General features: G+C 55.6%; 3 protein-coding genes across 3 annotated transcripts; 1 reads left to right on the top strand and 2 right to left on the bottom strand.

The window, feature by feature from the left end:
* Window positions 1–63: 63 nt before the first annotated feature.
* utp10 (snoRNA-binding rRNA-processing protein UTP10) lies at window positions 64–5,976 on the top strand. The gene is made up of 4 exons (XM_025540149.1): window positions 64–540; window positions 600–5,019; window positions 5,070–5,214; window positions 5,281–5,976. Exons 1-4 carry the CDS (start codon window positions 164–166, stop codon window positions 5,721–5,723), a joined length of 5,385 nt encoding a protein of 1,794 aa, XP_025401885.1. The 5' UTR covers window positions 64–163; the 3' UTR covers window positions 5,724–5,976.
* A 788-nt stretch (window positions 5,977–6,764) lies between these two features.
* BO70DRAFT_286851 (glycoside hydrolase family 18 protein) lies at window positions 6,765–8,824 on the bottom strand (the record flags this gene model as incomplete). The annotated part of the gene is made up of 6 exons (XM_025539216.1): window positions 6,765–6,866; window positions 7,070–7,605; window positions 7,678–7,747; window positions 7,828–7,887; window positions 8,068–8,439; window positions 8,708–8,824. 6 exons carry the CDS (start codon window positions 8,822–8,824, stop codon window positions 6,765–6,767), a joined length of 1,257 nt encoding a protein of 418 aa, XP_025401884.1.
* A 1,604-nt stretch (window positions 8,825–10,428) lies between these two features.
* Window positions 10,429–12,645, bottom strand: BO70DRAFT_359787 (arrestin (or S-antigen), N-terminal domain protein). Its single transcript, XM_025542624.1, has 2 exons — window positions 12,100–12,645; window positions 10,429–12,044 (listed from the first exon to the last, which is right to left on the bottom strand). The coding sequence occupies exons 1-2, from the start codon at window positions 12,299–12,301 to the stop codon at window positions 10,720–10,722; spliced, it is 1,527 nt and encodes a 508-aa protein (XP_025401883.1). The 5' UTR covers window positions 12,302–12,645; the 3' UTR covers window positions 10,429–10,719.
* Window positions 12,646–13,997: the final 1,352 nt, after the last annotated feature.

Genomic DNA, 13,997 nt, shown 5'->3' with positions numbered 1-13,997 from the left:
TCTGCGGCTTCAAGAAAAAAGTTGCTCCGAGTCCAAAGATCTACACGGTCACTCCGGGAATTTCTGCCCGCCAACGCTTGGGGTTTTGTCAGTTTGATTGGAGACGCTGCTTGAGGGATGGGAGTCTGGTTCAATTCTCGATAATCAATTTCCACCGTCCAACATGGCCTCGGCCCTCGCCGCGCAGCTGTCGCAAATTGCGGCCAAGTCGACCAACCAGTTGAACCTCAAGGCACAGAGATTAGCGCACTCGCAATCCCTCATCTTCGACTGGAAGATCGCCACATCCCAGGATTACGATACCGTCTACCAAATATGCTTCGAGGGCTTCCAGGAGCTATGCCAACTCGACCCCCGATTCGCGTCGTTCGAGCGCACGATCTTCAATGAACAGAGCAAGTCGGAGGACCGCACGGAGATGAGTGCGGTGCAGAACAAGGAGCTGGATACCGTTCTGGAGGCTTTTCTGGCTCTCGTTGGAGGGCACCTACTGCTGAGTCCGGCCGTCAAGGCCGTTGACTGGCTGATCAGACGCTTCCGGTACGAGTCTTGATTCTCAGGGTTCCCTGTGTCAAATTTGCGAGCTAACGGGCCTGCAGGGTGCACGAATACAACACCGAGTTCACGATTCTCACATTCCTGCCTTACTACAACACTCCTCTTTTTCTAAATCTGATGTCGATACTGCCCGAAGACCTAACCGCGACATTCAAAATCCTTAACCCATACAAGAAGGGCAAGATCAACCCCCCTCGCCATCCTCTCGTGCACAGTGCTACGACCAACAAGCACTTCCTCACTGCCGTTAACAACTACACCCTGAAAGTTAGTAAGCAGCGGGCACACCACCATGCGCTCTTGTCGTTCTGGGCGGGTCTCTTCACAGAGGCCGTGGCTGGGATGCTGGACTCGTCACGTTCGGGCCGACGGGAGGCTGAGAAGGAGAAGCACGAGGATATCATCATGAAGGCTCTCCCGATTCTCAACGATGGATTGGCGATGAAGGATGTCTCCGAGCTGGTTGTTGGCTGCTACATGGTCTGCGTGGTCCTTGCACAGAAGGCGTCTCTCCAGGACACGCTACTCGATGGTTTGATGGAGGCCGTTGCCGGGTCGTGGACGGCAGAGACGGTGGAATCCGGATTGATTTGCCTGTCTGTCCTGGCACAGAAGAAGCCCGATATGAGAATCCCGAAGCGGGCTTTCAAGGCGGTTCTTCGGTTGGAAGACCCCGTGTCGCAGCTGTCGACTATTGCCGCGCAATATCCGACATCTCACCTCGTTCTCGGCCTGGTGGCTGGATGCGTGAGCGACATTTCGAAGCAGAAAGACCTGGCACGCTTGGAATTGTTGTCTTCTCTATTCGAGGCTAAGCTCCTGGGTGAGCCCGAGACAGCCCAGGCCATGGCCATCACCCTCCATGCGACCAGCCATACGGAGGGTGTCCTCTCCTTAGATGCTCAGACGCACCTTGCGGAACTCGTCCAGCAGTTCACCCAGTCCGAGTCGCTTCGTCCTATCTTCCAGAAAACGATCGAAGAATCGTCCATCGATGTCACCGCTTTGGAACACAACCTGCAGACTGTGATCGAATCCGTGCCCACGACGCAGGCTATCGAGGATGTTGATATGGGAGATGCAGAGAAGGAAGTGGCAGTGGCAGATAACTTTGCCACTTCCCTGGAGGCACTGGGAGGGAAGAAATTGGATACGTCGGCTCTCAGTGCGCAATCTATTCCCGCTTTTGAAGCCCTTGTCCAGGTTTTCGCCCTTGCCGTTGGCTCCCAGGAGAATCTGGAGTCCCTGGTTAATTTGCCAATCCTCGGAAAAGCGGATGCCGTGAAGTTGCCGCAGTACCTGTCCTTCTTTACCCGGATTTTCACGGGCTCATACCCCATCGGCACTAGGGTAACTGCGCTGAACATGATCTCGACGTTCCTGAGTTCCGCCTCGGCCGACCTCGATTTCCAGGCATTGCTTCCTTTCATGCTGGTAGGCCTTGCAGACTCTTCGGAGAGGATTCGACGTGAGGCAGCAGGCGTCCTTGCCGCTATTGGCGCTCTGTATAAGAAGAGCAAGAAGGCCGACGCTACGATTTGGGCTCGCGACACGATCTACGGAATGCAGTCCAAGAATGTCCAGTGGCTGGATGGCCGCGATGCGCAGAAGATCGTCGAGCGCGCTCTGCTTCCTGGCCTGGAGGAGTATGTCCTCGACCAAGCTTATATCGGCCGCGTCGTCGAAGGAGCACTGCGGGGAACTGCTTCTGACTTCGAGTTGAAGAAGCCGCTTCGATTGAGCCTTTTCACCTTCCTCTGCTCTCACGCCGTCCAGATGCCCCTCTATGCCCCTAAACTGAACCTGCTTAAGCTCCTCAACCGCATTGATAAGGCTGGCGGCAGCACTCGCACCAAGGAACTCGAGCCATTCTTGAAGACTTGGCGCGATATGAATGAGCAGAAGGCCAAGGAGGTCTGCGAGCAAGAGCGTGTGTCTGTTGCGGAGGTGGACGAGCAGGCAGCTCTGACTGTTACTCCTAAGGACAAGAACGCTATCATCGTGCTGTTGTCCAATGTGAGCCCGTACTCGGAGTCTCTCCGGCCATCTTTTGCTGCAGCCGTCTTCAACCGTATGAAGGCTATTTGGGCTAAAGTTGAAGAGAACCGCCAGGTCGACGCTTCAGAGAAGCTGTTCGAGATTTCTCTCGGCGAGGTGGAGTCGCCCCTTGTGAGCGGTTGCAGGGAGGTTCTCCGCAGCGTTGAGCTTACTGGAACGGTTCTTTCCCAATTCCTTCGCAAAATCCCTGTCTCGATTACCGACATGGAGGCCACCGGACCGGCACCGAAGAGACGGCGCACCAGTCAGAACAACATGGTCGCCATGACCATCAAGGATGAAGCCAAGCTCAGCAAGCTCATGGAGAAGATGACTTTTATTCTGGAGCTGGTGGATAGCTCGAACCCAGAGGCCCACCCCCAGTTGGCGGACGGTCTGTTCCTGACGCTGGCTGCCCTTCACCATTTCAAGACCCAGATTCAGTCTGGAATGAGCTACCTTCTCAGCTTGACACTCGGCAGTCTCCTGGCCATCGTGAACCGTTGCAAGGCAACTGCCAAGCCACAATTCGACACCTCCGTTATCCGGGCCGACTTGGTCGTGGACTGTGTCCGTACCACTGACAGCCCTCAGGTGCAGAATGCGGCCCTTCTTCTGGTGGCTGGATTGTCTGTCATCGCTCCGGAGTTGGTCCTCCACAGCGTGATGCCCATTTTCACGTTCATGGGTTCCAGTGTCCTGCGGAAGGACGATGAGTACTCTGTTTCTGTCATCGACCAGACGATCGACCAAGTGGTCCCGGCGCTTATCCAGTCCCTGCGTAACCAGAAGCGCGATGTCGTTTCTGGAACTTCGGAGCTGTTGCTCAGCTTCACGGCTGCCTTTGAGCACATTCCTTCCCACCGCCGTCTGCGCCTGTTCCATGCCCTGGTCAACAAGCTCGGAACACAGGAGTTCCTGTTCGCTGTTCTGTCCATGCTCGCTAATCGGTATGCCATGGACAAGGACGTCCTTATTCTGATGACCGGATTGGTTTCTGACGCCAGTTCTCCGGTTGAACTTGTGACATACGTCAAGTTCCTGGACTTGGTCATCGACTCACTCAAGACCAGGCCCGGCATTTCGCAGGTTCTTCTCGGCATCGGAAGCGATGAGGGCCGCGAGCCTCAGAAGGTGGCTGTTGACTTGCTCCGGGCACTGGCCTATCTGTTCAAGCACTCGTCGCTCAAGGCCAAGATGGCCAAGGACTTTGCCGAGGATGACGAAGAAGTTGTTGGGAACATCCGCGCGTACTTCTCTCGGATCTTGGAGCAGGTTCTCGCAATTGGCGAGTCCATGCACAACGTCAAGCCCGTCAGCCAGGCCAGCGGTGATGTTCTCAGCGCACTGTTCAGTACTCTGTCACTTGTGGACTTCCTCGACACCATCGAGGTTCTGCTGCAGCGACGCAACAACGACCTCCGGCGCAAGGTTCTCCGCCTGCTGGAAGGCCGCCTGCGTCAGAACCCCGAGGGTGACGGTGTCTCGCAACACCGCATGCTTGACTTCCTGCCTACGCTGGTCAACATTGTCCAGTCTTCGCCAGACATTCTGCTCAAGCACGCCGCGGTCGCGTGCATTGATCGCATAGCTGAGAAGTATGGTCGGAAGGACCCGTCCAAGGTTATCCACGCTGCCCAGGTGGTCGCTAGTGAAGCCTGCATCGGCCAGAAGGACGAACGTATCCGCATCATGGGTGTGTTGGCCCTTGCTTCCATGGCTGAGGTGCTCGGCGAGGCCATGATCCCGGCGCTGCCTGATGCGCTCAGCCGTTCGTTGGCGTTGCTAGAGCAGAGTCTGGAAGAGGGCAAGGAGAACGCTCGGATGCACGATGCTGTGTTCTCGTTCTTCTCCGCTCTTTTCGTCCACATCCCCTTCATGGTTGCCGGGTCTCATCTGGACAAGATTCTCCTTCTCTCCTACAAGTCTACTGTCTCTGAGGGTGTCGAGGATGACAGCCGCGAGGAAGCGCTCCGCCTCATGGCTCGCAAGGTCGACATGGCCGAAACATTCGCTGCCATCGACCGTAACTGGCAGCATGCGGTGGCCTCCGGCCCTGACGCCACGAGGGAAACACTGGGGGTCATCAGCCTCGCGATCGAGAAGCACCCCAAGTCCGCTACCGTCGCCAACCTGCCCGTCCTTTCCAGCGTTCTGTTCAAGGCGTTCGACCTGCGCCGCGAACAGGTGTCACTGGGCGAGAACGCCACATTCGACTCGTCTGACGTGGAGGAGATCGAGGATATTATCAACGAGGTAACGATCAAGATGATCTACAAGCTGAACGACACGACATTCCGGCCCATCTTCATCAAGCTCTTTGACTGGGCCACCTCCACGACCCAGAAGAAGGACGTGCGCGGCAGCGTGGCCCGTCTTACCACATTCTACCGGTTCCTGCAGGTCTTCTTCGGCACCCTCCAGGTAAGCCCCCGCTCCCCCTGCACCATCACAAACCCATCTAACCTCTCCAGTCCATCGTCACCGGCTACGCCAGCTACATCATCGAGAACGTGGTCAAGGTCCTCAGCAAAGCCAGCCCGGCGAACCAAGACACTAAGAGTCTATGGTTGGCGACGATGCGCATGCTCCGGAATGCCTTCGAGCACGACCAAGACGGTAAGTCCCATCCATCCATCCATCCATCCATCCACCCCCCAACCTCAAATACTAACCCCCAAACAGAATTCTGGCAATCCCCTTCCCACCTCACCGTGATCGCCCAACCCCTGATCTCGCAACTTGCGCATGCCAAGAACTCCACCACGGCGACGCTCGTCGTCGCGGAGGCCGTCCCCGCGCTAACGGAGCTCGCCGTCGCAGCGGACTCCACAGACAACCACAAGGAACTCAACACCGTGCTGATGCGGCTGCTGCGGCCGTCCGCCGGGCCGACCGGCCAGCCCGCCGGCGGCGAGAACCCGCACACGCGCGTCGCGGCGCTCAAGGCCCAGCAGTCGCTCACGGAGCAGCTGGGCGAGGAGTGGCTGGCCTTGTTGCCCGAGATGCTGCCGTACATTAGCGAGTTGATGGAGGATGAGGATGAGAATGTGGAGCGCGAGGTGCGCAAGTGGGTGAAGCAGATTGAGGATGTTTTGGGGGAGAGGCTGGATGATATGTTGACTTAGAGGGGGTGAAATGGGTGTGAGTTGGTGAGTGAGGATAGAGTGAGCATTTTGATGCCGGGCGTGGCGTATTTGGGTGCTTGCTTGCTTGCTTGTATATATACATATTATTATTAAAAGTTACAGGATCGTCGCGTGTGGTTGTGATTGTGATTGAGGTTGTGATTGTGATTGTGGTTGTGGTTGTGGTTGTGATTGTGGTTGTGATTGTGATTGTGATCATATACCTGTTCCGTTAGACAAATGAAGCATTTTCTGGGTTCACTTTGTTCGAGAGATCAATCTTCATCGACCCGCCCGGGCGGCCTCTTGACCTGCAGGTTCTGCCTACCGGCTGGCTGGCTGGCTGGCTGGCTGGCTACTCCTCCTTGGGGGGGGGGGGGGGGGGGGGGGCAGGAGGCCTTCCTCTCGGCTGCAAGCATATCAAACCGGATGGATACAGTAGTAGTACAAAGAGGAATGGCAGTATACACAAGGAAGAGCGAAAAAAAAAATAAAATAAAACAAAACAAGTAAGATCGTATTCCTGACTCCAGCAGTTAGACAGACAGACAGACAGGTAGGTAGGTAGGTAGGCCAGTTGGCCAGACCAGCTGACTGACTGGCCTAGTTCTGCTGAGTGCTGAGTGCTGACCGTGACCGTGACGGTGGTTTTGATGATGGCCTGCTAGCTGAGAGAGAGAATAGAAGCAAAAGGAACTGAAAGTAAACGACAAGAAAGCGAAAATGATCGATCAACGATCATCCACCATCCACCATCCAAACTAAATCCAACCGCAAAGCATCCAACCGCAAAGCATCCAAACCAACAAACCGAGGACCAATGACCGAGGACCGAGGACCGATGACCGCGTCTGTAACTGATTGAGCGAGCAGTCAATACCCAACCCAACAGACAACAGACAAAACACACATCATCACTCCATCAATCCAAGTCTCTCTTCCAGAGCGTACCATCGACACCACCAGATTCCCACCCACGAAACAACTAAACCATGATATCATCATATCCCTGATGCAAACAACTGCCAGTGTATTTTATATTCATGCCATGCCGCGGCGAATATTCTCATACTTGGAGACGGGATAATCGAGCTGGTTTTCCTCGCAATCCAAGACGGCCTCGCCGCCGAAGGAATCGACGACCTGTGTAGGACAAAAAAAAAAAAAAAAGGACAGGTTAGTAAGGGGAGTGATGATAAACCCGCACGTCGATGAAGTGGATGGAATGAGAATGGAAGAGAGAGGGAGAGAGAGAGAGAAAGAGAGAGAGAGAGAGAGAGAGAAAGAGAGAAAGAGAGAGAGAGAGAGAGAGAGAGAGAGAGAGAAAGAACAAAGTAAAAACATACCGCAGAAACCAAACTCCCCTCCCCCTTCCGATCACCACTCGTCTCCCACCACATGCCGCCCCCCAACCCGCGTCTGACGACATACTGGGCCTTCCACCTGGCCGAATTAATCGTATCATAGCTCACCAGCGTCTTGCTGGCAGCATCGTAGCTGTAGGCCGCGCCCACATCCTCCATCTCGACGACCTGGGCGCCCGCGGCCGGCAACGCCTTGTAATCCCACAGGCCCTTCTCCCAGGAGCCGTCGCCGACGCCGTTGAACGGCAGGCCCAGGCCGTCGGTGTTGGTGAAGCTGCGGCCGTAGAGCGGCATGCCCAGGATGAGTTTGCGGGAGGGGACACCGGCGGCGAGGTAGGCGTTGATGGCTTGTTCGGTGTTGTAGGGGGTGGAGGGGGCGTTGGAGGTGGAGGGGTACAGGTTGGAGCTGTGGCCGCTGGCGGTGGACCAGCTGCCGCTGTAGTCGTAGGCCATGAGGTTGAAGAAGTCGAGCAGCGGGTGCATGGCGCTCAGGTGCAGGGTGGAGTAGCTGGATGGGCCTGGATGGAATATAATATATATGGTTAGTGGGGGTTAATGGGAGGGGAGGGGAGTTAGGGCTCAGGACGGACCGGCAGGTGCAGCAACGCTGAGCAGGAAGTGTTTTCCGTTGGCGTGTTCCTGGCCGTAGCGGTCGAGTTCCTGGATTGGATCCGTGGGTCAGCAGAGAGATATGATGGTAAGGGATGCATGAGAGGAAAGAGAAGGGAAGAGGAACGTACGGCACGAGTCTCCCGCAGCAGCTCAACCATATCATTGGCCTGGTTATCGTTCGAGGGACTCTATATCAACATCACATTAGCCATTAGCACACTTCCCCAAACAACCCTAGAATAAACCCCATCCATCCATCCATCCATCCATCTATCCATCCATGCACTCACTAAAACAAAACAAAAAAAGACAAAATAAAAATAAAAAATAAAAAAAACAAAAAAATAAAAATAAAAAAACAAACATACCTCCCAATCAACATCCAACCCATCAAACCCCAAATCGCCCAACAACTTAACCGCAGTCTGCGCAAACTTCTTGCGACCGGCATCCGAGCTCGCCGGCTGAACAAAATTGCTGGAGTAGGTCCAGCCCCCGATGGAGAGCATGACCTTGAGCTGGCGGTTTTTCTTCTTGAGAAGGAAGAGCTGCTTGACGCATCCGAAGACGTTCTGGCTGGCGTTGTCCCACGAGTCGCCGGGGAAGTGCTTGTCGGTGTCGGCCCAGGCGTCGGAGAGGTAGACCTCGCCATCGGAGCGGATGTTGGCGAAGGCGTAGAGGACGTGGGTCAGTTTGTCGATGGCGATGTCGGCTGGGGTGTGGTTTCGGGCGTAGATTGCCTGGATTTTTGTTAGTGGGGGTGGGCGGGTGGATGTGTTGGATGGAAATTGGAGTTGGGGGTGGATGGGATTGGGATTTGGGATGTGAGATATGGGTAATGGATGAGGGCACTGTTGCTGGACATGGGGGGGACATAGTATGCATGTATGCATGGAACATGGGGTATGAGAGCCGGACATTGACAAGTACGTAGAAAAGATATACCGCGAAAACAAAGAAAAACAAGATAGGATAGGATAAAATAGGAAGAAAGGAAGAATGACATACCCAGTTAACATAATAAGCAATAGACTTATAGTCATTTGTAGTCGCATTCAGAGCATCCCTCTTAACCCCGGCACGAGTCTGCTCACGAGCATGAGCCCAATGACCCGGCACAAGCATACCCTCGTCCACAAAAGGAATCGCAAAGCCACTGACCACCACAGCCAGGGCCATCAAGAAAAAGGTAAAGAATCGCATGGTGTCCAGTCACAGTCACAATCACGAGCTGTATCTGTAACTGTATCAGTATATGTGTCTGTATCTGTCCCTGTAACCAATCAACAAAATCCAAAGCCGTGCAAGCGCCTGTGCATGAACACAAACAAGCGCATGAGCATGAGAATCAAGAAAAAAAAAAGTAGCGAGCGACGGGGATCCAGAGCGAATTTATAGACCTCGAAGCGCTCCAAACCGGCCAGATATCCCATAAGCCGTGAAGGTCTATACTGGAGGAATGCACTGGACAGAAGGGTCTAGACAGGAGAGGCTCGAAGGCTTCACTGATATATATACGGGTGATCGAGGGTCTGGATGCTCGGGGGGTGGGTAGATGGTGCGAGGGTAGGAGGGGAGGGAAAGTCACCAGCGGTGAGGACCTGCATTGGTTGGGTGTAACGGGATGGAGTATGAGGATGGAGTATGGATGATGTGGATGGTGCGTGCGTGATGAATAGAATAGAATGAAGATGGATGGATGCATGGATCATGCTTGCGTGCTTGCTCTTGCTCTTGCGCTCATGGTCTAGACTTGTCCAGTCCAGTCCAGTCCAGTCCAGTCTTATCGGCTGAATGAATGTGCCTGTTGGTGAGAGAGAGAGGAATGGAGGGAAAGAAGTTGATAACTCCATTGGAGATGAATACCGGATATCCCACCATCTAACTGGCCATCCTCTTATCCGGGGGTAAGAATCTCATCTCGAGTCTAGAGTTTGGGGTCTGGGGTCGCAATAATCCAACTTCTTTGATTGATTGATAATCCTGGACCAACCGTCTCATCTCATCTCCCTTTCCCTTCCCTATCCTCCCCTCCTGTCCCATCCTGACCCTCTCTCCCTTGCCTTGTTACATCCAGACAGGACAATTAAATTCAACGTGCCTAGCTGCTTCTCCCTACTCTGCCATCACTACTTAGCTAGCCATCACATCATCCCCAACAAATCAAAAAGTCAACAAGTCAAGATAAGAGACCCCTTTCACGCGACCCGTTCCAGAGATGAGAGTGACGAGCACCCGCAGATACCGTGCGTGCGTCTGGGACGGAGATGAAACCAGTCAGAAGGAAGGAAGTAAAACGCAGGCTATTAACTTCCCGTGAGTGCATCATGCGCGGCAGACTATTCCGTACTAGATTAGACCTATCCCGAGGGAGAGGAAGGGTTTGTGTATCGTCGGCGGGAGGGAGTATCTTAAGTAAGTCGTCTCCCTGCAGTCTGGGCTGGAGTGGACTAGACCTGGAAGTGAAGGGAATTGATAGCCTCAGTCTGGACCTAATCTGAACCGAACCTGACCTGACAGACACCAGGCCCAGTCCCAGTCCCAGTCCCAGTCCCAGTCCCACCCCGCATTCCCTTCTGTTGGTCTGGTCCGGTCTGGTCTGGTCTGGTCTGGTGGGTGGATCTGATGGGGGCGCTTGGACGGGGTCCGGGGTCGGGGGTGAAAGAGGTGAAACGGAAACTATCCACCGCGACAGTTGAAACACACACAGAGCGAGTGGGGATCACTTGGTCAAAGTAGATTAATTAGGGCTTGATTATCTATGCTATGTAGTGCTCTAAACCATAAATCACATTCCACAATCAGGTAGGTGGGTATCGTATCCTTGAGGCAAACTGCTAATCCTAACCATCCCGGGTATTATCCATAACGCCTTTGAAATTGAATTTGAAATCATGCTTTTGAAGTTGGTGTTGACTGCCGGGTCGATATTGATGTCGATGCCTTTGTGCGATGCTTGAGTTGGTCTTTTTTTTGTAGGTGCCAGTTGATGTTTGTACAGTCCGAGAGATACCTCTAGATTATACTCGCGCTGTCCCCAGCATCTGCGAACGGTCCGGCGCCAAATTGCTCATGCGCACGGCCGTGTAGTCGGGCGGCGCGATGGCGGGCAGCTCGGCGATGGCGGCGGGCGCGATGCTGCGAGGGCTGAAGAACTCGGCGTTGACCTCATCCTGGGTGATGTTGACGACCGTGCCCTTGGACGGCGCGCCCGGCCGCGCCTCGCAGGTCAGCTGGATGGGCACCTTCAGGGATGCGGACGGCGTGAGGATGCGCGCGTTGGGCGCGTGGTAGGAGATGCTCAGCTCCAGCGCGTAGACGCGCGCGGTCAGGCACGAGAAGAAGGTCGGCACAAACGTCTTGGCCTTGGGTAGCGTGACGGGCACGACCACCGCGGCCGTATAGTACGTGCTGCCGCCGAACGAGGCGGACGGGCCTGGCAGCGACTCCGTGGACGAGGTGGACTGCATCGAGTCACGGCGCTCGCCGGCGGGCGTCGTGTGCTTGGTCCAGGGCGCCGAGGCTACACACATGGTGGACAGTGGCACCACCTCGGTGTACATCCCGCGGCCGCCCATCTGCGCCCAGCTTCGGATACACGACGCGGACGGGTAGTCGCCCCAGGGGTCGGAGCTGTAGAAGGTCGACACCCGGAGTTTGCTCCACACCGTGCCCAGGCGCGGCGGGCACTCGTCGCCCACGGGGTCGAAGCGCAGGTGGACGGTGGCCACTGTGTTCACAGAGTCGCAGCCGTCACCGTTGTTGTCCTCGCCGGGCGGGCTCAGCTGCACCGGCTTGGGCTGCGCCGCGGCGACCACCAGGCGGCCCAGCTTCCCGCGCATGAAGCCGCGCTTGACGTCCTTCTCCTTGCGCATGCAGTACAGGCCCTCGTCATCGGACACGTTCAGGGGCGGTTCCTCGTCGACGGTGGGAATGATCCGCACCTTTTTGCCGACGGACGCGAGGGTAGCGGGGGCGGCGTTGGGCGCGGCGGGCTTCTTCTGCAGGGTGACACGGACGAGATAGGCGATGCGGCACATTTCCGGCGTCATGTCATCGACGACGGCCTTGCGATTGGTGGTCATCATGGGGTCGCCCAGGGTGGGGGGCAGCAGGGTGTGCGAGTGCTCGACGTGCAGATTCGTTTTGGCGTGGTTGCAGATGTGCGGCAGCAGACGATCGGGGACCACGAAGGTGAAGGGGAACTGATACGTGCGACCGACCTCGAGCACGCGCGGGGTCGGATACACCGTCTCCTCGATGGGCTGCCGCAGGCGCAGGAAGGTGTGGTACGCCCCTGTCCGCCCGGGCATGGACTGGCGTTCGACCGAGGTGCGCGAGGTGCCTGGCCAGTCAGTATCGGTCGTCCGTGGGGAATGGTTGGTTCGGCGGGGACATACCTTCGAAGGTGATCTCCAGCTCGTCAAAGCGGGTATCGTGGTCGACAGTCACCGTGACGGTGCCTTCAATGACGTCTCCGGTAGTGTAGGACGGGACCAGGCCTTCCTTCTGGCTGCTCAGTGAGATGTCGATCTTGGGGCGCGAGCGGACGGCGAATGCCGCAAGAGAGTTGGACCCTCGCGTGATGATGGAAGCGGCCATGGTATTCAATTGGGGATAGAAGTATGGGAGGAGGGGAGTATAGAAGACCCCGGATGGAGTGGGACTGGCGACGCGCACCAATCAATCGCGACGGACAGTGAGTAGACAGGATGATATGAAAGTCAATCCAAGTCAAGCCAACCGACGCGGCGGCGAACACTTTTTATTTGAATCGAAGGCGCGGAAAAGGAGGTCGGGAAAGTCGAGTGAATGGCGATGGGATGGGAACAGATGGGGTGATGGCCGTTGCGGTTGGGTAATGGAAATATCGTGGGTGGAGAACCGATCCTCAAGTCAGGCCTCAAATATCCGGATCTGATGCTCAAGAACCACTCTGGATCGCCGGGATGTCTTCCCATATTAAATATCTAAATATTCCCCCCTCCGACCTCGCCTGGAGGCAGAACATCACCCCCTTGGGTGAGTCATGGCGCAAACCCCCTCCTTCCCCAGGCACGTGGGGGGGATGGGAAGTTCGGCAGCCAAGCGAGGTGAGAAGTACACCGTAGGCGCCGTAAGGACTGCATCCAAGGGGTCGTTTGCCGTTTGGGGCTGGCAGAAATGGTCCAGAAGCCTAAGCGACTAGACCAAGACGGCAGGACAACAGAGAAAGCAACAGCCGCCCATAGGCCCGTTGCGCCCATGCCGATGGCGGCATCGCGCTCATTGGACGTTGGCGGGCGAGGGCGCGCCCTTCGATGACATGCGCCCTATGGGATACAGTGCAGGACTCGGGCCTGGAATGCTATGACGCAGTCACGCAGATGGACGCATACACAGTCAGTCAGTACACATCCCCCATCCCCCAGAAAGATAACTAGATAGATCTACACGGATGGAACATGATTATAATCTGTCCGAGCACTTCACCATGCTGAGTCTGGAATCATCTTCTCATTATTCAATCCTCCTGGATACCCGGATCCCCGGATCCCCGATGCCTGGCAGACCCTGGTGATATTCGCCGATCTCACCATCGAGCAGGCAACTCTAGAGTAGATACTCCGTAGTCAGGTTGTATGATCGTCGCCAGCTTGTCCTGCATGCACGTGTGGATTCTGGGAGGGAGGGAGGTGAGGAACTTGGCGGTGACTGAAGTGACTTCAATTGACTTGCTTGATTCACGCCCGGTGACAAACGCCCGCAAGCCACCAGCAGGAAGGTCTCATTCCCATTGGTGGCGCCCGCCGGCCTGCCTCTGCGGGAGATTCCAGCCATTGAACGAATAGAATACCACAAAATAATATACGGAGTACATAAATCTTGATACTTCAAAACCACCGCACCACAACCACAACCACAATAAATATAAAAAAAAAAACATTCTCTTCTCCTCCGATTCATATAACTAGATAGATCGAAACCCAGACCCTCCCTTCTCAATCCCGACCACAAACGACAATAACCGCACTCCCGATCCAGACCCTCCTCCGTCCGCGCCCCGGTTTTATCCGCGCGTAACCGACCGCAGGGCCGGTTTCTGCACGGCTTCGCACACACTATGATGCTAAAATAGATAGATAGATAGTAGGTTAAGTGGTTTAACGCGTGGATCGCTGGCCGTGTACCCGCTTTGGATCGAGGTTCGCGGCGGCGCCGGCGGCACCCTCTCTCTCTCTCTCTCTCTCTCTCTCTCGCATACAAGCGGGCCAGTGGGTTGGCTGGCTGTCCGAGTCCTATTCTTGGTTTCCCGCGG

The sequence above is a fragment of the Aspergillus heteromorphus genome (genome assembly GCF_003184545.1).
Source record: "Aspergillus heteromorphus CBS 117.55 chromosome Unknown BO70scaffold_5, whole genome shotgun sequence".
NCBI classification, from domain to species: domain Eukaryota; kingdom Fungi; phylum Ascomycota; class Eurotiomycetes; order Eurotiales; family Aspergillaceae; genus Aspergillus; species Aspergillus heteromorphus.
The sequence above is the reverse complement of the archived record's forward strand: the minus strand, read 5'-3'. Positions and strand labels throughout refer to the sequence as shown.

Excerpts from the sequence above, each read along its gene's own strand:
- utp10 (XM_025540149.1), top strand. The coding sequence starts at position 164 with ATGGCCTCGGCCCTCGCCGCGCAGCTGTCGCAAATTGCGGCCAAGTCG. Across the intron at positions 541-599 it reads TGGCTGATCAGACGCTTCCG|GGTGCACGAATACAACACCG; the intron begins GTACGAGTCTTG and ends ACGGGCCTGCAG. Across the intron at positions 5,020-5,069 it reads TCTTCTTCGGCACCCTCCAG|TCCATCGTCACCGGCTACGC; the intron begins GTAAGCCCCCGC and ends TAACCTCTCCAG.
- BO70DRAFT_359787 (XM_025542624.1), bottom strand. The coding sequence starts at position 12,301 with ATGGCCGCTTCCATCATCACGCGAGGGTCCAACTCTCTTGCGGCATTC. Across the intron at positions 12,045-12,099 it reads GCTGGAGATCACCTTCGAAG|GCACCTCGCGCACCTCGGTC; the intron begins GTATGTCCCCGC and ends CTGACTGGCCAG.